Consider the following 13,909-nt stretch of genomic DNA (forward strand, 5'->3'; position numbering starts at 1 on the left):
AGTACACGAAGGGGGTTAAGAGATAAGTTAACTCTGTTACGAAAGAACCAAACGCAATTAACAAAGATGGCAATTAATTAAGCTGTAACAGGGGTAATTGTAACGGCCAACGTTTTATCGAATACAGTTCAATTGTTTACGATAATGCGACATGAGATCTTCAATCAGACTCGCAGTGATATGCAATTAAGAATTTGCTTGGAATTGTTTCATCTTTTCGTAGTAAAAGATATGAAATGAAAGACGTGAGAAGTAAAAGAGCATCAGTATCTAATTTCTTTTAAATTAAATGCATGAGATAAAACTTCTTATGTAAGATTGAAGCTTACATTATCTTGAATTTCTCATCCATCACGCTCTATATATATAGACACCGCACGAATTTTTTTTTCTCTGACGTAAATTGCAATCGCTATAATTTATAATATATCCTTATATTCTTCTCTTATACTCTTCTTTTTTTTCTACTCCCCACAAGCTGATCGGCAAAATCGAACAAAACATTTGACGCTACCTACGCAGAAATGCTCTCCTCGCAATCACACAACTCGGATCCAATCGAATGCTTTTATTCGATGAAAGGAGTTGATAATTGCCTTGCGGATCTGAGACTTAGATAGGATTTATTTCCCACGTCCAAGGACAATCTGCTTTCTCGTGATAAAAAGAAAGATCTCTTTCCTTTCGCTACTCTACTCGGAGTACAAAAAAGCGTCTTATTATTTTCGGACTTAAATTTCTCCGAAGAAATGCATTTTATGCTATGTAGTTTTACCTGTATATATCGCATTATATATATTGTTATATATTATTGTCTCTCTTTGTCAATATCTATTATATATATATTTATGTTAGATTATATTATAACAATACATCAATATCTCTATTCATATTGAGTAGACATATATCAAGCTAACATTTGTTGTGTTAACAAAAGTACATTTTCATTAAATTCCATTCGTGGCGCTAAGCAATAGCCATTTCGGTATGCTATGTATGGGCTATATACATATATTGCAGAATACATCTCAGGTAAATTACGATAATTAATTTTGTAATGCCCAACGCAACGAGTGGACCCGCGGCCGTGCATTACCCAGTCGTTCTCGCAATTCTCGTCGACCGACGAATGCATTATTCGTCGACGGGCTGCCCCAAATGGGGACGGGGGACGTTCTGTCGTAAATGCGCGAAACAAATCGTCCCTGTGTCGTAAAATATCCATGCCAGCGGAATGCCGGGCGATTTCGCGGTATTTTCACTAGATTTCCCGCATATTCCTAATATCGATGAATACCTCCGGCGGATAGTTGGTTGCCAAATTGCTAGAGAAATATTTGGAATATTTAAAATGTTTATTTAACTACCGGACCACGTGGTTCCGGGGCAGGCGCTTATATTGCCGCTTGGCGCGCGAGATTCCCTCTCGTCGTCCCAGATTTCGGAAATTCTGCCGTAATACACCGTGGAACGATGCGTTATCTCGCTCCGCCGCTCCGTCTACCTGCTTCCGTCTGAATTTATCAATCAATCATGCCTGAATGGACGCCTCAGTCAATTGATCGCTCCGATTAAACAGCTGGCGCGGTCTCTAATCTATAATACGCTTCGGCTCGGTTGCTCGATTGCTTTTTTCTCCCTCCATTTTCCTATGTATTTTTTTTTATCAGACGCGGCTGGATAGACGTTGACGCGCGATATAACTTCCCTGCTAATCGATTATCGTTGCTGTTTGCACTGCGACCTTTCGTCTGATGTAACAGCTGCATTCGATGACTCGCGCTATTGGTAGTCGCACGCGATCGTATCGTCTATAAATGGAAGTCGATTAGAGATAATTAATAATTCTTATCCAGATGTGAGACATTTCTTCTGTATCTTTAGATATCCATTATGCCGTGGATATTGTTACATAGTATCTTCAGTAAAAGAAGCTAATTCTAAAATTTTAATACTCGCGATTCCCGTAATATTAAAAGAAATGTTTTAAATGAAATATAAACGACATTTATGTTAGTGCGGATGATTTGTGTAAGCAGATCCAAGACATCGAGAGACGTGAAAAGCTGCTTCGTAAGTAAAAATCTGCGAGGAAATCCCGTGTACAGCCCCGTGCTTGTTACGCTGCCACTTCACCTACTTTAAGAAGAGCTTCTTATAAAATCAAACGTGCTCTGTGTTGTCTTTGCGAAAAAAGTTACTCGTTGTTGTTTCTCATTATAATTTTGGAGTAAAAATTTAGCGATTTTATGAAAAGATACGCTCTCTTGCATTGAGTTATATTTAATTCGATATAAAACTGTTACAGTAAAATCTATAGATAACTTCGTTACTATTATTACGAGCTACTGTTATTGTAATAAATTCAGTAGAATCGAGCAAATCTTTTCAAAAATCTGACATTTCCTGCAAACTCTGGATACGAGGATAAAAATAAAATATTCTGGATAACCTTTTTTTGATCGATTTCTTTTCTTTGTTCTTTGTCGCATCGCTCGGACGTTTTTCTGAGCGTCAGTGACATTGCAGATCAAAGATATCTGTTGACCTAGATTTGCTAGTGTTAGATCGACCTGATATTGTCACATGATAATATCGTATATGTAACAAGATGTATACGTACCTGTATGTGGCACCGCGCATTTAACGCGTTTTGGTTTACTTTTTGTGTGCTGTCACGTAAAATTTTATCCTGTTGTTGCGTGCGTGAGAGTTAGCCATGTCTTGTTAAATATAAAAAAGTTTATGGTCAGCATACCGTATTTATAAAATATTATTGCCACTTTACTTTGATCTTTTATTTTAAAACGGCGTATGTAATGCAAAATTATTTTAGGGTTTTTATCAGCGCGTACGTGTTATTCGTTTTCTTCGTACAGATGCTAAAAACGCGTTCTACTTCGCTAAAGTAATAGAATTAATATTTTAGGGTAAAATTATTGCAGCACATTTTATAAAAGATTAGAGAACATCATCGACGATATATCTGCATTACCTGCGATATATCGAGTACCCCTCTCGACTATCGAAGTATAATGAGAGAGATGGGGGAAAGAGAAGATAAATCATTTTTTTCGACCACCCCTATACGTTGAGGTAAATAACGCGGCATTAAAACGCTTCTCGGTCCCATAATTGCTCTTTTTTAAATCTTTTTTTGAAATAAGATAATTTATCATAAAATACTTTCACAGTACATTCATTTGTGATGGCAAATCTAACAATAAATCGGATTTTTATGCAAATATAGAAAAAGTATTTATTGGAAAGAAAATTAATTAGGAAATAGCGAGCGATTCGTTCTCTGATTTGTTTATTTTTTTACGACATTTTCATCGGTGGCAGTTTCATCGCGCAGACAAGCGAAATATAAGTAATTTCTTTCACTAAAAATAATGAGCGGTATGTTGCCTGGAAATTGAGGAGCGAGCATACGTAGTCGAAGCTAAATGGACCATCGTACTTTAATCAAAAATATATAACCCGCGCGCGTCAAAGGTTATGAAACGATAATGAAAATTCCATTGGCTTAGCTGTAGTACGATACTAAAAGAGGAGTACAATGGTAGAGCAGGGAAGATAGAGAGAAGAATATATCAAGCATTAAGTAGCCATCTTGTCTGATAGGGAAAGAGGTAGTGTTTTGCGAATGATCGATGACTGACGGGAAATATGGGAAGGTTGTGTAAAAGGTGGCGCGGATCAGAAAGGTTTCGCGGGAACCGATGACACGTTGGTGTGTATACATACACAATACACATATATGCCATGTCTGGTTATATGTGTTCGCGATTTCGCTCAGCTCGGTTATGAAGTCTCGGGAGCGACGGCGGGGATAATCTTTGGCGCGATGCCAGACAGCCAGTCTGGCCTCAAAGGTTTTCTACTTTCCCGCGCGAGGAACTTTGGCGTTATCCCTCATCATCGAATCTTATCGACTTCAACAGTGCTTTTCAATTTTGGGAAATATATCGGCTTAAGAGGGAGACTCGCCCGCTTGCTACCTGTATATAATAGACGTATCTTCGAGAAAGTTAAACATAGGATCCGTTTTGTAATATAAATATCAGATACTCCATTATTTGATACGCCGCGGATCTCGACGATTTATATACGACAGCTGTCCATATTCTCTCTGTTGAAAATGCAGATTTTTCTTCGACGCGTATGCATGATCCACTCGCGATTTATGTCACTCAACTTCATCCGGGCTGCGTCTATGCGGTTGTAGATTAATTAACCTCGGGAATTAGCCAGACCATCTCGGTCGGCGTATAGAATAATTGATTGTGCTCGATACTCGCTAGCCACAAATGAGCCGGAGCGTTCTGACGCACCATTAATAATAAATTAATTATAGTAGTCGAAACCAAAAGTATCGAACGGTACTTTTCGAAGGGACGGGACGTGTGAAAATTAATGTCAAACAATCTGGACGCGATAATAATCGTTAGCGCTATCCGATATACGAGAACGTCGCTATAAATTTCTGGTCGTTCTTTATTATACCGTCGCAAGGCTAGCTCGCGGTCGCGATCAGATTATCGAAAACGCGTATATCATGGTGTACGATCAATGCAAAGCCTTGCATTAGTGCGAAATTATTATTAAGAGCGCAAATTTCAACATTTATTGTCTGGGTCTAGTCAGTAACAGACGGAAAATTTGATGGCAAAAAAAAGGAAGCAAAAATCGAGGAATCAATCCAGCATATACGCACCGTCTGGTAATCAAATTCTCGAATAGAATCTGCTTAAATTCGGGTGCATATGGAATAATGTATAATCTCACCGATTACTCGTAGATGTTTTCCACCGAGGGTAGAGGCGTCCGTCGTCAGCAGGGATAACGGCGTCGAGGAACTGTCCAAGACTTCGACGCGCGATAAATCGACACCGCGGCGCTCGCAGGCTAAACTCAGCACATCTCTGTAACACATAATGCAGCGAGTTGAACGCAAAAGCATCTTTGTATCTTTTGTCGACGATACGGCGGAAATACTTCGCGATATTCCCGCGATAACGAAGCGTCGAACTTTAATGCCATTCGTCACTATAGCGGCAATCGATCTGCGTATCATAGACGTGACATAAAAAAGATTAACGCTTGCGTTATATTGGTGAATTAATTAAAAATAGAAAATTGCAGGAACACCTTTTTATTAAAAATTAGTCCTCCGTTTAAACCGACATCGCGATTACCGCACCGATTGTAGGATAATTTATAAGCGACCGCGCGATATTGCGGAGCTCTCGACGAGAAATACGAATTTTAATTCTCGTCGAGTAATGCGAATTTTAACTTTTCACTACGATCTGTCCGTCCGCATAATCCCAAAACTTTTGAGAACAAAAGTACAGATAATTTCAGGCGCTTCTCAATCGGATTACGATGATTAAAGGAATCTCTTTTAAAAAGGCTTCACGCGAAGTCCGCAAAGAGGAATATCTCGCACTTTTTAAGAGTTATAATTTCAACTTTGAATGAAACGGTGTATAATAAACATGTAATATAGCCTTTCAAAAATAAATTTGCCTGCAAAATATCACATTTTAATTTTTAACGAGAAAGATTAACTCGTTTATATGTCAGGTAGAATTTGCATAAAAAAGAATGTTAAGACATACAATTATACGAGAAAATTAAGAAAAAATTTGAATTGGTTAATCAGATATCTTAGGCGCGCAGAAAAGTTATAATTAATCTTTTCTTTCTTTAATATGCGATGCTAAAATGATGCTACATTTCTTCTTCAAGCAGAACTTCTTATTGTTTATAGGCATTTTTTAATTTTTAAGTTTTAATTGTTCATGCGAATGTCCTACGCTAGACTATGATTTTACTGTCACTTTGCAAGACATCGTTTTCCTCTGCAAAAATATTTTTACCATCTTCTCGCCTCAAAAATATATCGTTCAATAAACTTTATTCTTTACTTTTGTTTGTTGCACTAATGGATAATTTTTTTAAATATTATATATCCTACATATAGTTTCTGGATGTATCTACCTCTACCCCAGTTTCTTGAAATAACTCAGTTAGTTTCGTAGTACTTATTCGAACGGTTACTCTTAACTTTTCGTATTGCACGTCTGCTCCGATAATCAAGAGTTCCTGGCCGGCCTGTTTCAACGGGATACTCGATCTGACTTCCACGTTTATTGTATCTCTCAATGACGTTCCATACCGTGCTTTTGCGAATATTAAGTCAAGCATCAATTTCACGAAGGCATTTGCTCTTATAATAAAAAAAAAAACTGCCATAAAACGTTCATTTTTCGCGAGCTATTTTAACATTTTGAATGTAACGTATACATTCCGAAGAGATACCGAGGACTCTCGTCCTGACTAAAACTAATCGTAAAAACAGCAAATTCGCATTAAACCAAACCTGGTTTAACGCGAAACGCGAATCATAATATTGTAACAGATAAGATACTTTTTCTTCGCCAGTGAGTAATAAATCGAACAAAATCCTTTACTTCAACCAAACTGGCAGTCTTTATTTAAAAAGCATTTAAATCCTCTTGACTTTCGTTATATAATTGCCAGACTCGCAAACAACTCGAAACATCATCGCCGTGCTATTCGTGTGTGTCTTCAATCAAGTTCGCCCGATTGCCATGTTCTCGACTAACATACTCGTCCAGCGTGACAAGTAGTATCAAAGGATGAACGCGCTGGTATCACGCGCGAAGACAATACTAGAGTAATCCGTCGCTGTGGCCGCGCGCGGAAGCGCCTTACGCTTTCAACTGGATTACTCTTAATTGCCAAGCATTGTTAGGCGGCGAGCCGAGAATTGCACAAAGCCCGCGTGCGCTCCGCCTTTGTCGCGTCTCTCTGTGTGTTCTCCCCGCGAAAAAATTTTCATTTTTCAGAGCGGCCGGGATCGCGACACGCGGTTTGCATGAAAAGTATCGTTTTCCATCATCGGCAAGATTTTTCTTGTCTCGGATCGCGCGAGTCGTTCTTGCGTCGCTTGTAATGATCTCCCGGTTACAGCATGGATTAAGTACAATTAAACTCGCGTTACCGTCTCCCGCGAGAAGACGGTAACGCGAGAGTCCAGGGGAAAAAAGGAATTCAATTCACGCGTGGTTGCAAAGAACTCTGGCATTCTTTCAATGAGTAATATGAACACCCGGAATAAAAAGAAATGATACGCAACACGCAAATCAGAAAGTGATTCTCTTCTCCGCTCAGTCAAGTCTCTTTTATTTGCCGAGTTTCTCAATCCGAATTTATTCCAATTATTGAATTTCAATCCTGTAATCGAATACGCGCGTTAATTATTTATGTACATTGAGTACATTAATTAATTACTTAATGTACAAGAACATTGCAAGCAACGGTGTATTTGCCAAGATACGAAACGCGTGGAAGCTCTCCCTCTTTCTCTTTTTCTTCCTTTCCGTTTTACACGAGGACGGGAAAAATACGCGCCGTCCGCGCGGCTCACGACGTCATTGTTCCGTTATCTCACGGCGGTCGATCCCCGATCGGATCAGTTTCAGAATACTCGACATCGACATCTTTCATCCTCCATCGTCGTCGCGAGATTAAAATTCGCCCCCAATGCGAAAAATTCTTGTTCCCCGCCTACGCGGATCAATAATAGTTCGTAATCATTACTTCTCCGCTATTTCTTCATAAAATTTTCAAGGGAATGTGTTTTCAGGCTCGCCGCATCTGGTGAAACGATCGCATTATTCGTCAATTACACACAGTAAAGTTGAAATTTATTTCCATCCACGCAGTGATATACGATTCTCATTGCAACGTAACGTTTTCTCTGCGAGAGAGAATATTTTTCGGAACGCGAATCTCTCCGAAATTACCGATTTCACGTGCGTGTAACAGTGTTTTTTGCCATTAATTCGTATACTGTAGAAACATGCTTGGAATATACCACGTAATTACGATCGTTGAGGAACATTCTATTAAAATTATATCGAGTACCGTGTCATGAAACCGACGTTGTTTAACGCCGACCGGAGATATGCCGATCGATCGCGTTACATCCAATCCCCTTTTAGATTCATTCGCGAAAAAGGAGACGAGACTCCTACCTCTCTACCATCGATCCCTCCGGGACGATCCGACGATCCATTAGAGAAGAAGGAAGGGGGAAAAGGGAAGGTAGAAGGTACTTCTATTTTTGAGATCGTCGGGAGGTCCTTATTTCCTACATTCGTCCGCTCTACAGGGTGTACCGATTTATCACCACGGTATCGACGCGGGAGAGCGGATTTGCGGGCGGAAATAAATAGGCAAAGTTCGTCTCGTCGCGTTCGTCGTGGTGCGTTATAATAGAACCGTGCTAGACAGGGGAAATAAATCGCGTCACGCATCGAAAATGCCTCGCCTCCATACTCGAGAGCGGATTCAATTTATCTTGACAATTTATCCAACCTCTGGCCCTGCTTGTTTTAATCAATGCGGATACATGGACACCATCGTTTATCCGCGAGAAATGTCTTCACGAACGCGGAGACATGTATTGTTAATGCGATTGAGAAAAATTTGTCTCCGACAATGAAAGGGTGCTATTTTATGAAAGGATGCGCACTACGCGCGATTCCCCAATAATCTGTCCCGTATATAGTTTTGCAAGCGCACTTCTCGAACTTCTCCGCGATTTTTCGAGAGTGAGTAATGAATCGGTGGGCAAAATTTCCCGACTGAACATTTCCCAGGGATGAATGAGAACTTATTTTAACACGCCGCTGTTTCAGAAACTGCCCCGAACTTTTGAAAAGCTCCGCTCATTTGAGTGGTCATTTAGCGTTCAGCGATCAAGTGGCTTCAATATTCGAGACGGTTATTACGAGAAGCGAATATTTATAGAAAGACTTTTGAAAATTGATAAGGAGCGCAGAAGTCTTTTTTCAGAAAATTGGAACGTGACTCTTCAATTTTTTTTAAATCTGCTTTTTAAATAAAAAGACTGCCAGTTTGGTTGAAGTAAAGGATTTTGTTCATAATATTGTACATGTACATCAACGTCGATGCTTTCCACGGACAGAGCTAGGTAACTATAGAGAAGACGGCTAAGTTGTTGCCAAGTGGAGGAATCAGAAATTATTACGCGCACCCTCGTCTCAAGAGATAAAACCTGCCGTCCTCGTTTTCCATTCACCCTGCGAACACGAGAACTTTGCCAAATTACGCGAAATTATTGCCACGTGCTCTTTTATGATGTAAATCGCTCAAAATTTTACTCTTTTACGAGAGTCTGTAAATACGTTGACTCGCGAAACAAGCAGACAAATTACATAATCAACAATGTGAAAAGATCAAAACAAATTTCGGCAAGTTATCGAGTTGGAAACCATCACGAGTTGGAGAGCTTAATGGGTTTCAACGAGTTTACGAGTGCGGGAATTTATTGCTAAAATTTATTGCACTCGAATTATTATTTTTAATACAATAATGGTAAACTGATGTCAAATATTGTAAACATTCTGTGAATGTTAATGAAAAATTATACCTCGCGGCGAGTAACTGAAGGAAAGATGCGACGTTGTAATTTTATATTACCGCTCGCTCTTTTTTCGATAGAAAAAGCGATCTAAAATTTACTCTCTCGTTTCCTGGATATCACTCGGTTCTTTTCGGCGGTCTATTCCGAAAGCAGGAAGAGGAGTGCCTAATGAAATAATGGAATAATTTAAGATGAAACAAAGGATCCTCCCTCGAAGGAGGCGTAACGTTGCAGACAGTGACACAGAGCTCGACATATTCCGTAGGCAGAATTCGGAGGAGAGAAATAAGAAATTAATTATTCATGCACGCTTTATACAACCCTCCAATTATTCAGCTTTTCTTTTTACACCGCGCACCCTTCGTTCTTCAATGTTAACTGTAACGTGTATCAAAACAAAAGCTTCATTCTTGAGTGCTCACGTTTCGAAAGCACAACTTCGGGTGGGTATTATTCTCGTCGCAATAATTCACCTGTGATTTTTCTAAATAAATGTATTTCATACATCGTTTTTATGTGTATGCGTTTTGTGTGTATATATTCGTTTCGAGTGTCAAATTCTATTTGTCCAGAGATAGCTCAAGTGATAGATTTCATCGAGCAGCAAGATATCAAATAAAATGATGCCATGGATATATGTCGCGGTCAGGGTTGAGCTAAAATTTCGAAACAAGTCGCAGTTCGATGCAAGTGGAGTAAACCAATGACGCAACGCCATGAAATTGAAAGCGGTGCACGTGGCTCGTTCAAAGTACTTATAAGTCGAATCGTCATCACGTTTGACAGTCCGGTTTCCACCCGGTATAATTTTTTTTTTATTTCGTTTTATAAGCTTTGCCAGCTTTTCAGCCAGATAAAGTGGTGCTTGTACTCGCAAATATCGTTTTTTTTTTAACTTTCATGCATTCCGTCTTTAGAAATTGATACTTTTTTTTTAATACATAAAATGCAATATGAATTCGGTATCGAATTTTATGACGTCAAGGCATTGTAAATAAAAATTTATAATGTCCCTTTAAGTCTTCACATTAGCTTAATTGATATTAATGTAACTTGTCACTTCATAGATTGGAAAAGTTAAAGAATCAGTTCAAGATTTTTGAAAAACACAAACGATAGAAATAATAGTAATGATAATTTTGATTATATATTAATTAGTAACATAAAATCACACATTTGTAATATATTGTACACATTACGTTCGCCACATTAATTTCAATATTGACCTTTTGGCTCTTCATTGAAAAGCAAATAACGTTCATTTAATTGAAAGCAGCTGCTATCGATTATTATTTCGAACACGGCTTCCCGCACATATTATTACATAAATGTCCACCGAGCTTTAATTTCCGTATGAAGAAAATGCACAGAGTCGTTTTTCTTCCTTATTCCTAGATATTTTCTCCTCTTAGCCGCGACACATACCTATCGCTCGAACAGGACGTCCATTCGTGCCCCGTTCATGTTTATGACATTTTAAATGGTGGTATGCCATTTCAAAGTGAGTGACGCAGCGATGATCGCCGTTAATATACATTCCTCAATGTTCGGCTGCCAACGCGGGACTCTGAATGCGAGGGTTTCGTAAGCCGCGTGACGTAACGCAGCGATTATCCACGTGGATGATCGGTCCCGCGCGTATTGCGGTTCGATTGCGCGTCTATAAATATCGTCGCATTGCCATTCGCAACGCGACGACACGCGCGCGAAAATTTATCGTCCCCGGCGACGACGCGGACGCGCGAAGTATTAGAAGTACGATAATGCTTCACTCACACCAGGTAAGTTCCCCGCGTCGCCGGCAGAAACTCCTCCCGGTCGAACGAAGTCGCGGCGTCGTCGCCCACCTCGAAACTGACGCTGAAGTATTCGTTACTGGATACCTGTAATCAGAATGAAGCACATTTCAGCGCGCGATAAGTAAAGCTTCAAACAAATTAGACGTTTATCTATTTAGCAATCTAGAGTAATATATGAAGAGTTTATGAATACGAACGTTCATGCAATATTTCTGTACTTGTACGTGTTCTGGCGATCTTTTACGCAGATAGCTCCAAGTCGATGCGCAACGCATCATTCATGTGTCGTTTACAATCTTTACTACGCATCTCGAGTACTTAGAAAATTGGCCTGGCTAGTTTTTCCCTCGCGTTACCGCGATTACTCCGCACCCTGGACGCCCGGATTCAATATTGCCGCCACGTTCGCCCATTCGACTCAATTTTTTTCCCTCATAAATAATGCAGGGACGCGGCGTTCTCATAAATTCGAGTCACCTGGATAGGCCGGCGAGTCAGCCCGTGGAATTAAATATTAAAGCGCAGCATTGGCGTAATCGTCGTCGCGGCAAGCAAAGATTGTTGCTTGTCATCGCCGCGAATTAATTTACCTCGCTGATGCTATAAACGACACGCGTTCAGCAGAATACTTATATCGAGAGAGAAACGAAAAGAAATAATCCCGTTTGGCAGATCAAGATACTGAACAGAGTTCGTGAGAATCACGAAAACTTGGCTGTCGCTCGACCTTTAAAAAGAGATTTCCTAATAACTTTTCGAAATAAATTCGAGACGACAACTGTTCTGTGCGCGGAGAGAACATACTTTTCGCTACTTGAATGCGCCGGTTGCATGCAAGATCATGTACATAAATCATGGCATGCCTGCGAAGAGCGGTCGTTGTTGTTCCTGTTTCTCGCGCGCAATGGAAATCCCGAGGGTCTCAAAGTCGCTCTGTATAACTGCAATTGTCGTAAGTCATAACACATCTCGCGCGCGTCGCGAACTTTGCAACGCAACGTGAGGTGCATAACGAGGTATAAGGCACGTTAGCTACACATAAGTGTTCCTTCGGCTATATAATTTTGATGGTATAATCGCGCAAGAGAAAGAGAGTGACTGTATACATGTATACATCACGCTCGAGGGCTTACATGCCGTTCCTCCGTGAAATTTTGTTTGTATTATCGAACTTTCCTTTCCATTATAAAGGCTTAGAAAGTATGCGCGCGCTACATGCTACAGTACCCATGCACGCGTTGCATCGAAAAGTTGATTTGCTAACTGTACAATGTTAACATAGATTTACAGATTTAACCAAATGCCACAGTAATTGCCAAAATAATCACAGCTGCTTAGCAAATACTATAATCAAAGCAGATATATAAAGATTTAACAAGCATTTTGTTGCTACATTTCGCTATGTATTATATTATGAAATACAAAGGCTTCAATATATTATATTTTACATTTTGTAAAAGTGAAGTCTTCATTTATAAACTTTTCACAAACTTTTCATAACTTTTTCGTTTTCCGCTCTTTGTGTAAGTTTTAGATTACTTTATTAAGATCCGAAGATTTCAATAAGAAATATTTGAAATGGAAACTTTTCATAGAATAAACCAATAAAGATTAATTCTTGTAAGCTGGTAAAATAGACTTCTGTTCCAAAAATTTTTTAGCATGTCATAAATTTCGCTCTGCCTGTAGATTTTATATGATGAGGCACGCGTTTGGTAAACACGAAATTAGGGGAGAAGATAATCTCGTCTGTCGTCAACGCATACTTTCGATTCGTATCTGTGTGTCGTCATTGAAATTGATTATTTTTAGATCCCTGCAGGGCTCTGTCCCGGAGGCAATCGTAGTACTGCTGATCCACGTTTGCATAATATCAATTCGGCTTTCGATAAGGGATAATCAGAGAAGCGGGACTCCGTTACTGTCCTTCGCGGGGATGTGTAATTCACCGCCCTTCCGAAAGATAAATATACTTTGGAAGTTCGTGACAATGATACTAACATGCGTGTGAATGCTTAATGAAAATTCCTCCGTCGTTTTCTATAAGGGAACAAGATTGTATAAACATTACCGTTTATCATTCTTTATGGTGATTGCCTTTACAACGACTTTTCATAATGGCTCTTTCATTACATCTTGAATTTTGGGATATCAAACTTGAACGCGCAAAATAATTATGCCATATTTTTTTCGAAAACATACGGTGTAAATAACATGATAAAATAAAAAAAATATTTGCGTTGGCTACATCTGACTGACTCGGAAGCGAATTTTTTTTCCGAGCAATCGCTTTTTCTTTAATCATCATGTCTTTTGTACTATATGATTAAATTGGAAATTATTTTCTCTTTCTTATGAGATGACGACCTTATATTTTTCTCTTACATTTTTTCTTAATTATACTATAGGAAATATTTCTTTTTATATTTTCTGCGATATATAATTACTTTAATTGCTTTTCTTAACACCGCGCTCGTAAATAACTCAAATTGCTTTCAAGACACTTTTTTTCCAACGAATTTTTCTTCTGTCTAATAATTCATACGTGAGAAAACTATTAATCTATTCTCACCGTAAATAAAAGACGTTAAAAGAGGGGAAGCAAAAAATTATCCGAGTGCCG

The 13,909-nt window shown here is 39.1% G+C and overlaps 1 protein-coding gene across 4 annotated transcripts in view; it reads right to left on the reverse strand.

Moving 5' to 3' along the window:
• Positions 1-13,909, reverse strand: part of LOC143903576 (pleckstrin homology domain-containing family G member 5) — a 66,290-nt gene that overhangs the window by 14,927 nt on the left and 37,454 nt on the right. For all 4 annotated transcript variants that reach the window (XM_077417263.1, XM_077417261.1, XM_077417265.1 and 1 more), the window contains 2 exons: positions 11,264-11,370; positions 4,792-4,928 (listed from right to left, as the gene is read on the reverse strand). In XM_077417263.1, the coding sequence (XP_077273389.1) occupies positions 4,792-4,928; positions 11,264-11,370 (244 nt within the window). The remainder of the gene's footprint in view (positions 1-4,791; positions 4,929-11,263; positions 11,371-13,909) is intronic.

The sequence above is a fragment of the Temnothorax americanus genome, unplaced genomic scaffold (genome assembly GCF_048541705.1).
Source record: "Temnothorax americanus isolate GAGA-0224 unplaced genomic scaffold, ASM4854170v1 Scaffold49, whole genome shotgun sequence".
In the NCBI taxonomy this organism is placed as follows: Eukaryota; Metazoa; Arthropoda; class Insecta; order Hymenoptera; family Formicidae; genus Temnothorax; species Temnothorax americanus.